This window comes from Suncus etruscus, chromosome 16, assembly GCF_024139225.1.
Source record: "Suncus etruscus isolate mSunEtr1 chromosome 16, mSunEtr1.pri.cur, whole genome shotgun sequence".
Taxonomy (NCBI): domain Eukaryota; kingdom Metazoa; phylum Chordata; class Mammalia; order Eulipotyphla; family Soricidae; genus Suncus; species Suncus etruscus.
The window spans coordinates 18,340,663-18,357,565 of record NC_064863.1 but is presented as its reverse complement, the minus strand read 5'-3'; the positions used below and the strand labels follow the sequence as shown (position 1 = coordinate 18,357,565).

The 16,903-nt window shown below is 39.0% G+C and overlaps 1 protein-coding gene across 1 annotated transcript in view; it reads right to left on the bottom strand.

Annotated features, from left to right (window-relative positions):
- LOC126032387 (cytosolic beta-glucosidase) overlaps positions 1-15,767 on the bottom strand; it is a 139,603-nt gene extending 123,836 nt beyond the window's left edge. The window contains exon 1 of the mRNA XM_049790046.1: positions 15,564-15,767. Within this exon, the coding sequence (XP_049646003.1) occupies positions 15,564-15,621 (58 nt within the window). The 5' untranslated portion in view covers positions 15,622-15,767. The remainder of the gene's footprint in view (positions 1-15,563) is intronic.
- Between the last annotated feature and the right edge of the window lie 1,136 nt (positions 15,768-16,903).

Here is a 16,903-nt window from a genome sequence, read left to right as displayed (position 1 = left end):
CAACCCCCAGTATATGGTTCACATGTTTAATTTCATACAGATATCTGCTTCTCAAAGGCTAGAGATACACACAAACTGATGAGGAGAAGGAGGAGGATAATGATGATGATGTTCATGGTACTGGTTATCATAGAGAGAATGGTGCTGCTTAGGGTTATTATACTAGAGATCACTATGTTGTTGGTGATAACAAAAGTGATTTTGGTGATTAGGGTCATATCAAGGAAGGTCCTGATGTTAACAATAATACACCTGCCTTGCAACTGTGATTCTAAGATCATTACCAAGACTGGGTTTCCCAAACAAGTTTTCCCTCCCAAATCTTTCTTACACACACACACACACACACACACACACACACACACACACACACACACACTCAGAACATATCATTAAATTTGCACTTCAGTTGGAATGTGTAACTGACACAATATATCTTACAACTATCTCAAATCTATAGATGTTGGAAGGACCCATGTTCTAACTTTCTCCAAGTCAGAGCTAACATATGCTTTGGTTTTAAAGGAATATGAAACAGTGTCTTTTTTTATTATCACTTTTTTAAGAAGGTGGGGTTATGGTCTTTCTCCAAGGACCAGTCCTGACAGGCTCAAATATTTCCTAGGGATACTGAGAAATAAACCTGGATTGGCCACATACAAGGCACAAGCTCTACCACTGCACTATCTTTCTGGTCTTTGAAATAGTATTTCTAAAAATTTTCTTTGCCTCTAGAATTCTACTACCTGTAGCTTCTAATGTTAACACAGAGGAACTTTGTAGAAGTGTTCTGTACCACTCATTTTGGGGGTAATTCTATTTTGCCTTCATTTTGTTTCTTGTGGGCCTTACCCCACCTCATTTCCTATTTGGAGGTGCCACATACGACATGCATCCATCTCTTCTGCTGTAGTAAAACATGGTACAAATATCTGTCCAGTCTCTATAAAATAAAACACTTTAAAATACAGCTCTATATTGAATGGAAATAAAAAGTGGTCAGACCTAAATATCCAAAGCAAAGTCAGACAATAGAATCAAGAAACCCAAACTACAATAAGCTATAAACAAAAGGGACCTGTTACACTAGGAGGTATGGGATGCATGCTGGGAACTCTGGTGGAGGGAGGTCAACACTGATGGTGGGAAGGGCCCTTTTATTCACTGTCACTATGTACCTGAAATACAACTGGGAAATACTTGTAATTCACATTGGTCTCAATAAAATTTAAAAAATATATATACAGCTCTAAATACTACATAGCTCAGAGAAGATTCTAAAGTTACCATGCAGGAAAGGAGCAAGAAAGTCAAGGAAGATGAGTAGATCACTGCTGGTTTGTCCTCTCTTTATCAGAGAAGCTCCATTTCTTATCTATTTGGAGTTCTATGCAGAATCGTAGTTAAAAACCTGCTTTTGTTGCATTTGAAAATTTATTAAAAAGAAAAACCACTGGACAAAAGAATGTTTCTGAAATTCTTTCACTCTAAGATTTTGGAATGTCAGTTCTCCTTGTTTCTAGTCAGTTGTTCCTGTGCTTTTTGGGAGACATAGGCTAAAGTATGGCCTAAATTTTTTATGAACTACTTCCAATATTTCCACCAAGGTAGATACTATTCACCTTTGGGTGAATAGGGAAGAGTCTTAAAGAGGAAAATAAAATATGACTGCATCATTTGAATTCTAATTTCTCATTTGTCAATGAGTGAAAGCAACACTGTGCCAGAAGATCCCCATTATTTTAGCTCTCTGTGCTAATATTTTACTGTAAAACTTTGCACTCTCTTCACTGTACAGTTATTATATAGCTATAATTGCAGTTGCAATAATAAATGCAATAAGTTTATTAGCCATAAATTGAATTTTATCTCGAACTTTTTGAATTCTTTAAAAGTTATATAATTATCTACTTCTTTTTTCCTTATATAGGTTAATCTAATCATTTGAATGCAATTATCAACTTATTCAAATAAACCATTTTCCAGATCTGTATTTCATAGATAAAGAATCCCTATCTATCAAGTTGGGGGACTCTTCCAAGCCATTAAAATAACAAAGGTCAAGCAAATGAGCCAAGCCAAGTAACTTAATCAGGATCATTAAAACATCCAAAATAACAATACTCAATCTCCAATTTTAGAAGTTATCGACACTATTAAATAGACCACTTTAACAAACTAATGAGCTTTTGCCACAAAAACAATTGACACAATGAAACGTACTTGGAAAAGATTCACAGCTCATCTGCATCTTTTTTGAAGAATGCCAGCTTGCACAGCTAAAGAAGTCTCAGTATCAGCAGCAATGACATTTAGAATAATCTGAGGTTTCTTTGACTCCTACACTCACTTTCCTCAAAGTTGCCCAGAAACCATCTATGGGTCTGAACTCCTAGCATATTTCTGCTAATGGTCTCAAAAGAATCCCATTTTCTATGCTTTTGCCCTCAATGCTTTGCATGAGAAACTACTTCTTGGAGGGGGGGGGGGAGAGATAGCACAGTGGTAGGCGTTTGCCTTGCACGCAGTGGATCCAGGATGGATAGTGGTTCGAATGGTCCCCAGTGCCTGCCAGGAGCGATTTCTGAGTGCAGAGGCAGAAGTAAAACCCTGATTGCCACAGGGTGTGACCCAAAAACTGAGAGAGAGAGAGAGAGAGAGGATGAGAGGAGAGAGATGAGAGAGAGAGAGAGAGAGAGAGAGAGAGAGAGAGAGATGAGACCAGGGGAGAGAGAGAGAAAGAGAGAGGGGAGGAACACTGCAGTGGCCTGCAAAACAGTTTTCTGCTGCATGTCAATTGGCAGAATAAAGAGATGTCCAACAAGAATGACCCGAAGCAAAGCACCCAAGAAGAATACATCCATTTACTCCCTTTGCCTAAGAAAAGTTTATGGCTACTAAGAATCTAGTGAACATCATCTGAACACTGATTTCTAGCCATATATATTCTGTGTGTATACAACCTGGGCCTGTTTTACCTTGTTTTGTACCTTGCCATCACCCTTTCATTTATCAGAAAATCTGGCACTGTAAATGATCTAAACAAAGCATGAACTATCAACAACACAATCCTAGAAAGTATCTGTAAAAAAATCTTATCCCCATAAATTAATATAACCCTCTATCCTAATAAAATGCTTCTAAGTCCTCATTTGAGCAAGAATCTCAAATAATTCTTCTCTGTATTGGTATTGTGCAACATTTTGTGATAGCAATATACCAGTACTAAAATATAATATATTTATTTATATTTTGTGTTTAAAATTCCTTCCTTGTATACAATATAAATCAAAACTAAGAAAATTCTCCTTAACAGCTAAACTTCAATGCTCACTTAACTATATCCCACATCATATAATCCTTGTGTTCCCTTGTCTCCTAACTATAGTCCAGCTTTATTTGCTTGTTCTGTTAGAGGTTTCACATTATATCATAGTTATGTCTCTCTCATTAAAATGGTAATCACAATAATTTGCCTTGTATACATTTAGTTGCTAATATCATAGTAAATTAATTAGGATGAACTACTTCTTCAAGTAAATACACAATTTTATTTATTATTATCCTTTAAAAATCATCCATCTTAACCTGATAACTTTGGGTCTTCAAACACAACATGGAGACTGCCCATTTCTGAGTACTCTTGCATAAATTATTTCCAGCTACGAGAAGAAAATATCTTCCAGCAGAAAGACAATTATTTATGATTTTAGTATGGCTATGAAAGAACTTACTGGAAACCCAGGTCATATACTGGTAGAGGCTGTATAATATATATGCTGTTAATTCCTCAGTTCTTCTCTTATTGAATCAGTTAAGGCAACAAGGATATATTGCATGCCTATGTTTGCCAAACTCCTGGCATCATAAGGAACCAGATGTCACTCTAATGTGTTCACGATCCTCCTCCCACATCTTGTGTGTTCACATGAATGGAATGTTGGCAATTGTGAAAAACCCTTAGCATATTTTATCCTGTGAGAGACCTTGGTCTTCCCATCTATTTGAGAGGGGCTGATATGTATTCCTAACCCAAACCTGCAATCTAGACCTGGAAAATTTATAAGCTCTATAAAGTAATGGACCATCAAGAGAAAATGTTGTTCTTTTCAAGATCCCCAAGTATGCATCTGTTTGATGGACTACAATGACTCCAAAGGATGGTTATTGTCTTTAGAGCAAATAATGCACTTTTCTCCCCAAGTCTCCAAGCCTGTATTTAAATGATTATTCATGGGTGTTATGGGAGACTTTAAGCCTGAGGCTTGGCAATTCCCACATAAAACTGGGTAATGTTTCAAAAACCACGTTTATGAGTCACCTGCCCAGAAACTCACCGTTGCCTCCTTTTATGTTCCAAATTCCCAGGCCAACCCCCAAAGTATATTTCTCTTTATACATCTGAAGGGTATTCAGTGACACTTATTCCTATTTATATCATCGTTCCATTGAAAACAATGTCCTCAAAATTCTTGTTTACGTGACATGTAAATGCATTTTTACCTGTACTAGGGGACACACGGGCAAAGAGGTGAGGCTGAAATGATAAGTGGAAGAGATCAGGTGTTCACAAGAATCATAGTCCTGTGCATGTCAGAAACACATGTGTTTCTCTACATGATGATGTTCAATAGGAGTAAAGAATTATTTTCTCCATTATTAAAAGAACAGATTTCATAATTTGAAGTGACTCCTACACCTCCTTGCTACATAGCTGAAAATGTAAATATTGTTATTAGAAGATTTGACATGGAAACTGAAACTGTCCAATGTCTGGTCCATAATTTAGTTTTTCTTCTTTCAAGGGGAAAGACCTATTTTTCATAGGTTTTAAGTGCATATATAATAGAAAATAGCTTTCTATGTTAAATAAGCTTTAATAAATGGGACAAAGGTGATACTACAGCAGGTAGGACATATTTGCATTGCACATGTCGGACCCCTTGTGGATCTCAAGAACTCCATATGGCTCTCTGAGCACCTCCAGGAGTGATTCCTGAGCACAAGGCCCCAAAACAACAACAAAAAAGTTTTAAATACAAAATAGATCTTTTAAGAGACCGGAGTAGTGGCACAAGCAGTAGGGGACTTGCCTTGCACGCATTAACCTAGGAAGGACTACCATGCAATCCCCCGAGTCCTATATGGTTCTCCAAGCCAGGAGCGATTCCTGAGTGCATAGCCAGGACTATCCCCTGAGCGTCACCTGTTGTGGCCCAAAAGCAAACAAACAAACAAAAAATAGATCCTTTGAAACTAAAAATAAAGGGAAAATGGGCTTTTTTTCTATTACAAAATTGTAAAGAATTTTTAAATCTCATCTATTTTGCTAATTGTTATGCTTATTATTCTTAAGCCCAGTTTACTTTTTTGTTGTTGTTGTAGTTGTTTTGTTTTGTTTTGTTTTTGGGCCACACCGGCGGTGCTCAGGGTTACTCCCTGGCTGTCTGCTCAGAAAAAGCTCCTGGCAGGCACGGGGGACCATATGGGACACCGGGATTTGAACCAACCACCTTTGGTCCTGGATCGGCTGCTTGCAAGGCAAACACCGCTGTGCTATCTCTCCGGGCCCTAGCCTAGTTTACTTTCACTTGTACATGCTAATAAATGGGGTATCAGTGGCCTGGATAATCTAAACAGCAGACAATTTTAAAAGCTATTGTAAATGGCCCAGACATACCTTACAATCAAATTCTGATTATTCACACTATTGAAAGGCGGGGCCAGGCACCTTGAGAAAGTACTCAAGCCATTGTAGGGATATGCTCAGTTGACGGTAAGGCATCTCAAGGCAGACCCATGATTCATAGTGGTAGAAAAAACAATAATTCCCTAGCTGCTATCAAAGGAAAACTCCCCAAGCTCTCTAAAACTCTCAACACCCCAGTGATATATCCTATGCAGTATCAACAACTCTGTGATTCAAGTCATTTTAGAAGCCAAAATTTAAGTACACATGTTCCAATTGTGGACAGCCCACAACTGCCCTACTACTTCAAATATTCAAACTAAAAAATAACATATAAAAACCTTCTTGGGGGCCCGGAGAGATAGCACAGCGGGTGTTTGTCTTGCAAGCAGCCGATCCAGGACCCAAAGGTGGTTCGTTTCGAATCCCCGTGTCCCATATGGTCCCTGTGCCCTGCCAGGAGTTATTTCTGAGCAGACAGCCAGGAGTAACCCTGAGCACCGCCGGTGTGGCTATCTCTCTGGACCCATATGTCTGAATTCATAGCTTGTGACATCTCTCAATAACTGGAAAAATAACTTACAGATAATATAAGAGTTTAGGCACAATCCTTGCAGGATTGAAGCCCTGATTCCAATTCCTACCACTGAATGAAATGTAAAGACAGGATCTGATTTAAGATCAGACCAACAGCAACATGCTAGAATGGATGAAGAGAGGGGAACAAAAGAAAGAGAGACCAGGAGCATAAAGAACAGTGAACTCCGACCAAGACAAAAGGAATGTATGCAGAAACAGATAAGAAAGGTGTAATCTTCAGAAATGATCAAATAAATCATGGTAAGTATTTAAATAAAAGTATTAGATAGTTCAGATAAGTACCACATTTCTGGTCTGACATCATGTGGCTAATAATGAATGTTTTCGATTTTGTTTTTTGGGCCCACACCCAGATGTGCTCATGGTTACTCTTGGCTATGCGCTCAGAAATCTCTCCTGATTTGGGGGACTGTATGGGATGCTGGGATCAAACCCACATCTGTCTGAGTCAGCCATGTGCAAGGCAAATGCCCTACCACTGAGCTACCACTCTGGCCCCAAATAATGCTTTTTTTTTTTAAACAGCCTGACTTTGTGTATCAATAATTTTACCTGGAAAGTAGCCCCTCACCAGATGGGCAGGAAAAGAAAGAATAGCATACTAATTTCTTTCTTTTATTTTTTCAGTATGATGCTTCCTCACTTGATCCAAACAAATAAAGAAATGTGTAATTAATCTTAACTGATACTCTTAGTGACGTCAAAATTATTTATGTTCAAATATGTAGCTCAATAAATAAGCAGAAACTCCAAAACACTTCTTGGGTGCCTTAAATTGTTTTTCAAGGTAAAATGTGTGTAAAATGTATTATGAAAATACTCACACTTGCTTTCAAAATGAAAGAGAGATCTGGAAAAGGGAACAGGAAGAAAGATGAAAATACTTTATAGCTTTGTGCATATTTCAAAGAATATACTTTTTAGTGTGTCATGAATAAGATTGTGAACATGCATGAAGGGCTTTGCACCTGTAAGACAAATGTATAGATTCAGTTAAAAATTACTTCTTTGACTTATGTTTTGGGGAAAAGAGACTGAATAGGTCTTAAATAGCCTATACTTATCTGATATCACTTTCATTACACAAAGAAAAAAAAACAGAAAAAAGTGACAATTATCAAATAACTAATCGCTTCTAAGTACATGTGGTAAGCATCCATTATAAATTTGGGATCTTGCTGACACAAAATAGTGCACAAAAGGGGAATCCCTTATTAATAAATAACCCACATGTCTCATAGCCAATGGATATTGTAGATATCTTTCAGCTATATATGAAGACAACTTGAATATGGGAAAACTTGGTACCTGGGGTATCTGTGTTCAGAGTAAATATAAATAAGAAATTATAAAAAGGGGTCCAAAGAGATTGTACAATGGTTAATATGTTTGTCTTGCATACAACCTGCACCAGTTTGATCCATAACTCTACCTATGGTTTCTGGGGCAGAGCCAAGAATAATTCATTGCGCAGAGCCAGGAGCAACCCTTGAGCATCACAAGGTTTGAGCCAAAAGCTAGGAAGAAAAGAAAGTGTAAAGGTTTAAAGTAGCTGACCTTAAAGAAAGATGTCCAGATGTGTGGACAGAAGGTCATAGTAAGCTCCCATATCACAGATTTTCTCACAAGGTCTGAATATGTCTGTTTCTCTTGGTATATTGTATGAAGCTCCATAAATTTCATGGGATTTTTTTTTGCTGCTTTTATACCGCAGGATTAGAGTGTTTCCAAAGACTAGATGTAGTAATAATGACAAGGAAAAGAATACAAAAAGAAGAGAAGAAGGAGAGTTCATTTGTCAACCCTGAAATATGCTTCATGATTTATGAGGGTCCTTCGTATATTAAGAATCATGAATAAAGACTTTCAGTTCCAGATCAGGAACAGAGTGCACATATTTAATTTCTCATCCTCTTAGAGCCACATTAAAATGACAACAAATAAAGGAATCCATAGCAGAGCCAAAGGGGGGGGGGAAGACAGCCCAATGGAATAGCACATTTACTAAAGTACTTCTGGAAAACAGAAAGAAAATAGGACTGAATTGTCTAAGAAACAAAAGCACAGAATTACAACATAAACTCACTCCCCAACAATGGTTGGTAAGTATTGAGAGGAGTTTCCCTCGAGACCCTCCGGGTCAACCAGGTCAGAGAGCAGAATAGCCCTCAGAGAAATCATTGCAGTAATTAATTAAAGGATTATCAGTCATCCTGATGGCCCGGTTGGTTGGTTCTTTCCCTCAGACCAGAGGCATTGCTGCTGCCTTTACTCTATGTTGAATCTCAAGAAATACTAAATAAAAGAAGAAGGTGACTGGGGAAGATGCCTTTCAAGTGCTCTGAGATGGTTAAGAAAAGAAAACAATCTCTAGAGATGACTGTGGATTTGTATATGTGCTGCCAAAGTGAGCACAAGAGATGACTATGGATTTAAAGGAAGTGGAATGGGAAACAAAAGCAAATAGCAACTGGACAGAGAATGGCAAGTACTGCATAATCCCACTCAATGAGCAATTCAAAATGAGCAACGCGGTTGTAGTTTATGTACATAATTGAATAATGAGTCAATGCAGCTATTATTTTTAAAAAGCCAAAATCTTGTAGCATCAATGAAACTGGAGGTCTTCATGTTAAATAAAATTAGAGGGAGAAGGTCAAATACCAGATAATCTCACTCATCTATAATATATAGAAAAGGAAAATTAGAGGTAGACAATAATAAATTATCTTTATTTACAAAATTGAAATTACTGCGGCCGGAGAGATAGAACAGTGGTAGGGTGTTTGCCTTACACACAGCCAACCCAGGAAGGTCGGTGGTTAGAATCCTGGCAACCGTTTGGTCCCCTAAGCCTGCCAAAAGTGATTTCTGAGCCCAGAGCAAGGAGTAACCACTGAGTGCCACTGGTGTGACCAAAAAACAAAAAACAAAAAAACAAACAAAAAAAATTTTAAATACTAAGTATTGTGGTAGGAATGGTATGAAGGAAGGGGTAGAAAAGAAGTGAGGCAAAGGCAGAGGAGAGGGTCTTGGACACCCTTGGTAGTGATGGTGCTTCATGATAGTAAAAGTTGGACCTATTATAGCTATGTTACCTAAACTACAATAAAATAAAAATTGCATTGACAGGGGCCATAGTAATAGCACAGTGGGTAGATCATTTGCCTTGATTGCTGCCAATCCAGGTTCAATTCCCAGCATCCCATATGGTTCCTGAAACATGGCAGGAGTAACTCCTAAGCACAGAGCCAGGAGTAACTCCTGAGTGCCACCAGGTGTAGCCCCAAAAACAAACAAACAAAACATTTGCTTTGACAGTAACCCCTAAAAGCCCTCAATACTCAGGGGAAAAAAAATAGATCTTTATTTTGTGTTTGTGTGATTCTATCTGAAGAAATAAATTTTAATCCATTTGTATATTTTCCAATAAATAAGTCATCATGTTTTACGCTTTAATCAAGCTGCATATAAATTAGATCCCCATAAAATTAAGGAAAAAAATAAAGACTTTCTGGCAAAACAAAGTCCAAAATGAAAAAAGTAAGCAAAATATTCCTCTCTTTATTAACATAAACTACTCTTCTCCGCCAGTTACTTAGGTCTGGAGCTTAGATTCCCTCCTCACACACAGCATTTTATGAGAAGGTTCTATGTGAACATATCCACCCCAAACCAAGTTATAAATTAAAAAGGCCAGCAAAACAAAGCTTCTTATCTTTATTAGAGTAGTCTTTTTATCTGACAGTTATGGAGGTCTGAATCTCAGCTTCCTCTAAACACACATACATAGCATTTTATGAGAGGAATTACTGTCATCAGATTGACCTTCTTTTATTTTTCTTTTCTTGTTTTTTTCTTGTTTTTTTTTTTTTTTTTCTTTTCTTTTCTTTTGGTTCTTGGGCCATTTCTGGTGGCGCTCAGGGGTTGGACCATATGAAAAGCCAGGGATCGAACCTTGGTCTGTCCTGGAGTAGCCATGTGCAAGGTAAACTTCCTACCACTGTGCTATCTCTCCAGTAACAGATTAACCCTCTTACACAGAACCTAGTTCATGTATAGTCAGTCCTGTTTCAGTTAAATTACTTAACTGCAAAGAAAGCCTTCTTAAGTTACTGGTGCAAAATATATTCTTTCTTTTTCTTCTTTCTTTCTCTCTTTATTCTTTCTTTCTTTTCTTTCTTTCTTTCTTTCTTTCTTTCTTTCTTTCTCTTCTTTCATTCTACTTCCTTCCTTCCTTTCTTCCTTCCTTCCTTCCTTCCTTCCTTCCTTCCTTCCTTCCTTCCTTCCTTCCTTCTTTCTTTCTTTCTTTCTTTCTTTCTTTCTTTCTTTCTTTCTCTTTCTTTTTGTTTGTTTTAGGGCCACACTTGGCAGAGCTCAGGGGTTACTCCTGGCTCAGTACTCAGAAAATATGAGGACCATATGGAATGCCAGGGATCAAACGCAGGTCAGTAGCACACAAGGCAAATGCCCTACACACTGTGCTATCACTCCAGTACCTCAATGTGTATTATTTTTATTGTAATCACGAACAGGCACTTAAAGATATCTGATAGAAATAAATAACATGCAATATATAAAGTCAAACAACCCAATATCTCAGGGTAATTGAATAAAAAATAAATAAAGGAGAAAAGTTTTCCATTTTAATATTTTTGTTTGGTTTTTTTTTTGGGGGGGGTCACACCCGGCAGTGCTCAGGGATTACTCCAGGCTCTACGCTAAGAAATTACTCCTGGCAGGTTCGGGGGACCATATGAGATGCTGAGATTCGAACCACTGTTTCTCTGCATGCAAGGCAAATGCCCTACCTCCATGCTATCTCTCCTGCCCCATAAACTAACATTCTTAAAATAAAATTAGCTGAGTGCAGGCTACCTATTTTTTTTTTTTTTTGGTTTTTGGGCCACACCCGGTGATGCTTAGGGGTTACTCCTGGCTATGCACTCAGAAGTCACACCTGGCTTAGGGGACCATATGGGACACCGGGGGATCGAACCGCTGTCCGTCCTAGGCTAGCGCAGGCAAGGCAGGCACCTTACCTCTAGCGCCACCGCCTGGCCCCAGGCTACCTATTTTTTAAAAGCTGAGAAAATAAACCATGGCTTTCTGAAATGGCTTAATCAAAGAGTGACTTCCTAAAATTTAAGCATCTAATTGTCACACTTAAGTATAATAGAGTGTGGTCTGTGAATGGGAAGAGGGACTAAAAACAATAAGATCTCAAATAAGAATTTGACAAAGAAAAAAATGGGAGGGATCAGAGTGATAGATAGTATAGTAGGTAAGGCACTTGTATACAGAAACCTGGGTTTAATCCTTGGTACCCCATATTGTCCCTAGAGCCTGTCAAGAGCAATCCGAATGCAGAGCCAGGAGAAAGCTCTGAATAGAAATGAGTGTGTCCTCTTCCCTAAAAAAGAACAAACTAATAAACAAAAAGAAACGTGGGGAAAAAGTGCTAAAGAATTCTACCCAAGTTCAAAGAAAAAAAATAGTTAACATTTATTCAGAAAAAATTTCAGAGTTGGGGGCTAGAGAGATAACACAGTGGCAAGGCTTTTGGCTTTTACGCAGCTGATTCAGAACGGACCTTGGTTTGATTCCCGGCTTCCCATATGGTCCCCCAAACCAGGAGCAATTTCTGAGGGCACAACCAGGAGTATCCCCTGTGCATCATCAGGTGTGGCTCAAAAACCAAAAAAAAAAAAATTCAGAGTTGGGGAGAGGACAGAGAGAGAAGCATTAAGAATTTGCATGTCATGATACCCCTTGAGGCACAATATTGCAAAACACTGTGTCTCTGAGGGAGGGAGAGAGAAGAGAGAGAGGAGGGAGGGAGGGAGAGAGAGAGAGAGAGAGAGAGAGAGAGAGAGAGAGAGAGAGAGAGAGAGAGAGAGAGAGAGAGAGAGAGAGAGAATCTGCCCCAGGGCAGGCCGGGGGAGAGAAACTGGGAACATTGATGGCGGGAAGCATGCACTGGTGGAATGTACATTGTATGACTGAAACTCAATTATGAACAACATTGTAATTTTGAAAAAGAAAGCTGACTTATGAACAACCTTGGAACCATAATGTTTAAATAAAGTAATTTAAAAAATGCAAGTAAGAAATCTGAAATAGAGATAATTTAGAGACTTATTCTACAATGATGCATCAGAAGAGTCAGAAGTAATCCAACTGTGCACTAATTATAAACCCAACTCTAAATTTTAGCCAGTACCTACATATGTGGCCCCAATAGCTATTTACAGCTTCCATTTACCCTAATTTGTGAGTGTGGTTTCCCTCTAGTCCACATCAGTTGTTTACAACTAGATTACCCCTTCGTGGTCAATAAGATGCTGTTCTGTCTCATAAGGTTGTTTATGACTGTATTAAATCTCATCAGTCATGGATAGTCAATACCCATTATTTACAATTGGTATACAATTGCCCGTTGTGTAAAGCACTGATGAATATTTGAAAATTGGCCTTTCCAAAGCCATTATCTTTCAAAGATGCCAACATGACTTTGTGGTAGCATCCGAAAGAGGACAATTATTGTCACGGCTCTCATTCTCAAATTTGGTGGGTGTTTTTTGTTTGGTTAGTTTGGTTTGGGGCCACATCTGACAGTGCTAGGGGGTTACTGTTGGCTTTACACTCAGAAATTACTGCTGGTTGTGCTCAAAGGACCATTTAGGATGTTGGGGATCAAACCTAGGTTGGCTACCTGCAAGGTAAGTACCCTACCCACTGTACTATATCTCTCTATCGCCATTCACAAATTGGAAACTGTAGAAAAGAAACAAGTCTGATTTCTGTCTTATCAACTTTGAAACAATGATACATAGAATACTCAGTTCTCTTTCTCATACAACACCAAGAAAGGAACAACTACGCTCTTAATCCTTCCTTCTCCTTTCTTAGTAATCTTGACAAATCACAGATCTACCTTATCTGGTAAGCCCTGTTCTAAAGTCTGCTTAGAACAGGCAAGAGATCAAAGTCCCAAACTAGGATGATTAAGGAAAGGAGTTAGTGGACATAGGAATTCCAAATACACCACCCAAATTGGTTGAATAGAGAAAGCAAAGAGAAAGTGATGTAGAGAAACTGAAAACCTGGCTGACATTGACAGCACACAGATGAACCAACCTCATGAGTTGTTAAGAAACAACTCAGATAGAATCATCACTAACTGGACTTAAAACCAGCTTGTGAAAGTGTCCTGTTTTCCTAGTGCAAGGAAAAAGTCCACATTTCAGAACCATTGACAAAGCAAGTCAAACAGCCAAAGTTTATGAGCAGCGCTGGAATCTGCCAACAGAAAGCCAAAGTCCAAATGTAATTTTAATAGCCAGTGCAACACCAAAGATTGATAACGGTGTTCATAAAAGTCATTATGTTTGGTTCAACTCCTACCAGGAAGCATTGATCGAGCAGTTCAGACTTTGCTAAACATTTGTGGGAAGGTGCACACAACTCATTTTGCTGCTTAAGAGCTTTCTCAGAAGTCATCAGGAGCTAAATGCTCCTAAGCACTGTAGAAACTCATCCTTAAGTGGCATTTTCATAACTGTGAGGAGGAAGGAAACAAAACACCAATGAGCTACTTGTTATTCTGCGCTCACCAAAACCAGGGGCTGAGGCTGCTTCATAGAATGGGGTTTCATCCCTAAAGCCTTTTATGAATTCATAGAAGTATTTCTGTACTTTGAAATGCCACTTGAGACTCACTTCTGTACATACGATGTTCTTCTATATGTTCTTCCCTGCCTCTTTATCTAACAAAAGTATTTTTAACAGTTTCCATCACCTTTATAACTCGCCTAAAGCATATAATTTTGCACACATTATTTATTGCATTTTTCTTATTCTTTCCTTCAAAAAATTAACACCCACCACACAACTGTGTCTTGAAATCAGTGGAAAGATACACGGTCGTGCTTTAGGATGCATTACCTGGTCAGATTATTTTGTTTTTACAGGTATGATTCACTCTCAGTTCCCCATTCAGCTGTGTGTCTGTGAATTTTAGTGACTATAAACCTTTGGGGGCTAGGACAGTTCAAAGGGGGAAACAGACTCAAACTCAGAGAGTGAGAAGATGACCTTCATTTAAAAATTCCAGTGGCTGGACCAGACCCTTTCATGGGAAGCTTTCCCAAAACAACCCTGACATTATTTAAGCTATGATGATGTCTTGCATTTGTCTTTTCATCTGTCCTGATTTCTATGTTTTCTTGAGGCTAATCTAACAAAGCACTACAAACTAGATGAATTCAACATCAGAAATATATTCTCTGCAGTTGTAGAAGGGAGAACCAAGTTCATTATCAAGTTATACTTCAGGGAGCAAGGTCAGGCAGCCTCTGAGATTCTGGGTGAAGTGAGGCTGAATCCTTCCAGAACTCTTGGGGATTCTAAAATTGTCCGTTGGTCCTGGGTTGACACCCTCATGAGGGTTAGAAGTTCTCCAGGAGCTGGGCTCTGCCTCCCAGTTTCTCTCAATACTCATGAGAATCCCTATTATGCTGAATTATTGGGCCCATTACACTCCAGTGTGGACCCTCCTGAACTAATGCTGCCTTTGACTATCTTTGGCTGGAGGAAATAAGAAAGAATGCCTGGCTGTGTTTAGCATCTCCTGTTTGCCTTTCTATAAAAGCTTTAAGAAATTACTCTAAGAACTTTCCTTAGTTTTAATGAGTTCAAGGGGTCTTCACATTTACTTTCCCAAACAAATATTTTCCCTTGATACCTGTCAACAATCTTATATTTCTAAAAAGTCAGATTATACAGGAGTGATAATACAGCTGGTAGAGGCCTTGTCTTATCCACAGCCAACCAAGGTTTAATCCCTGATCATGTATATGGTCTACCCAAGCCTGACAGGAGGGATCCCTACATGTAGACTCAGGAGTAAGCTGAGCACAGTTAGTTATCTTAGACCCACTCCCATCCTGCATAGATCTTACCTCACACTTCCACCCTGTGTGAATGTTCACCCCCCATACCTATAAACCTAACCCATTTGCCTGGCTTTCCTAACAGTTGAATAGGATCTCACTCTCATACCACCACCCTGTATAGATGTTCAGCACTACACCTCAACCCTGTGTGTGAATCTCATCCCCACATTTTTCACCTTGAATCTGGGGAAAGTGACAGTTTCATTGTGTTGATTTATTACTGACTAATCTCTTCTCTGCAACGTCTCCCCTTAGGCAGACAGAATTCACCAGAAGCAATCCACCCAAACTAAGGCAGAGGACAGGGGGTCTCTTACCTTCCACTTGGTAGGCTGCAGTGGCTGCCCCCCATCCAAACCCTTCAGGGAACGCCATGTCTTCAGAAGGACACTCAGCTGAGGCAAACAAACTGTGCTCTGCCCTTTGGTCAGAGAAGTCTGACAATTCTGTAAATAGTAAGTGATCATTTAACCTGAAGTCTCTGAATGCAAGTGTGTGTATGCAATTCAGGGCACCAGATTAAAAGATCCCATTTGAGTGGCCAAGACACTGATAAGAATCCAAGATACTTTGTACCAGGCCACCCATTCTACTTTCCCCTCTGGACACTCCCTGATAGCTGTACCAGTGTGGCTGTGGAAACCCGGGTCATTAGTCTTTTCCCTTCTGAATAAATAAATGAGCATTGTTGGTTGTTTTTTTTTTTTCCAAAACAATTCAGCCTACTAGATTTTTCCCTTAGTCAATTCCCAAGCTCCACTTCTTAGATCTAACTATTCTCAGTGGTTTATTCTCTGTCCTCAATTTCCATGTTATTTCAAAAATAGGCTGAGACAGGGGATCTTTTGATCTTATTTCAACTTTAGATTGTAACTTTTGCCTTCTGAACCTGGGATGGATGTGCTGGGGTTCTCGCTGTCTGTCTATCTCTGTATCTGTCTGTCTCCCCTATCACCCTCATTTCACCCAGCATAATAATAAATCAATATACAATAGTGGTTTTACAATGACTTTGTGTTTGATTCAAAACCAAATCAGACAACGTACTCTGCTCACATGCAATCTCATATTTCTGGGGGTGGAAGAGGGGATATAGGAAGAGGTGTGTGGTAATCAACTTTTTCTCTTTAATTTTAATTTTTCCTTCACCTATCATCAAGTCAACCACACATCCCAATAGAACTGTGAATCTGAATGGTTCAGACACTTCTAGCTTCCTGTCTACACTGTACAGATTGCTTGGGGGATTCTGACCTATAAAGCTTGCAACCTCCTTCGTTTGTCAGACAAATGTTCTCCATGTTTCTCTTCCCTTCCACAGAAGCAAAACTTTGAATCCCTTTCTGACAAAGGAGACATGAGAAGTCTTTTTCTAAACCCTGAAAGTTTTAGAATCGACCTTATTTTAATATCACATTTCACACAATGTCATTTGCTTACTATAGGATTTTACCAGAAATACTGGTTTGATTTTGTTTTGTGTGGGGGCCACATCCAGTTGTACTCAGGGCTTTCTCCAGCTCTGTGCTCAGTGGTCAATCCTGAGAGTGCTCAAGGGACTATATATGGTGTAGCTTGTCAAGCTGGGGGCAGGCATCAGAGGGCAAGGCAAGTGCCTTTTCTACTAGACTAGTTCTCTGGCTTCCTTGGGACATCA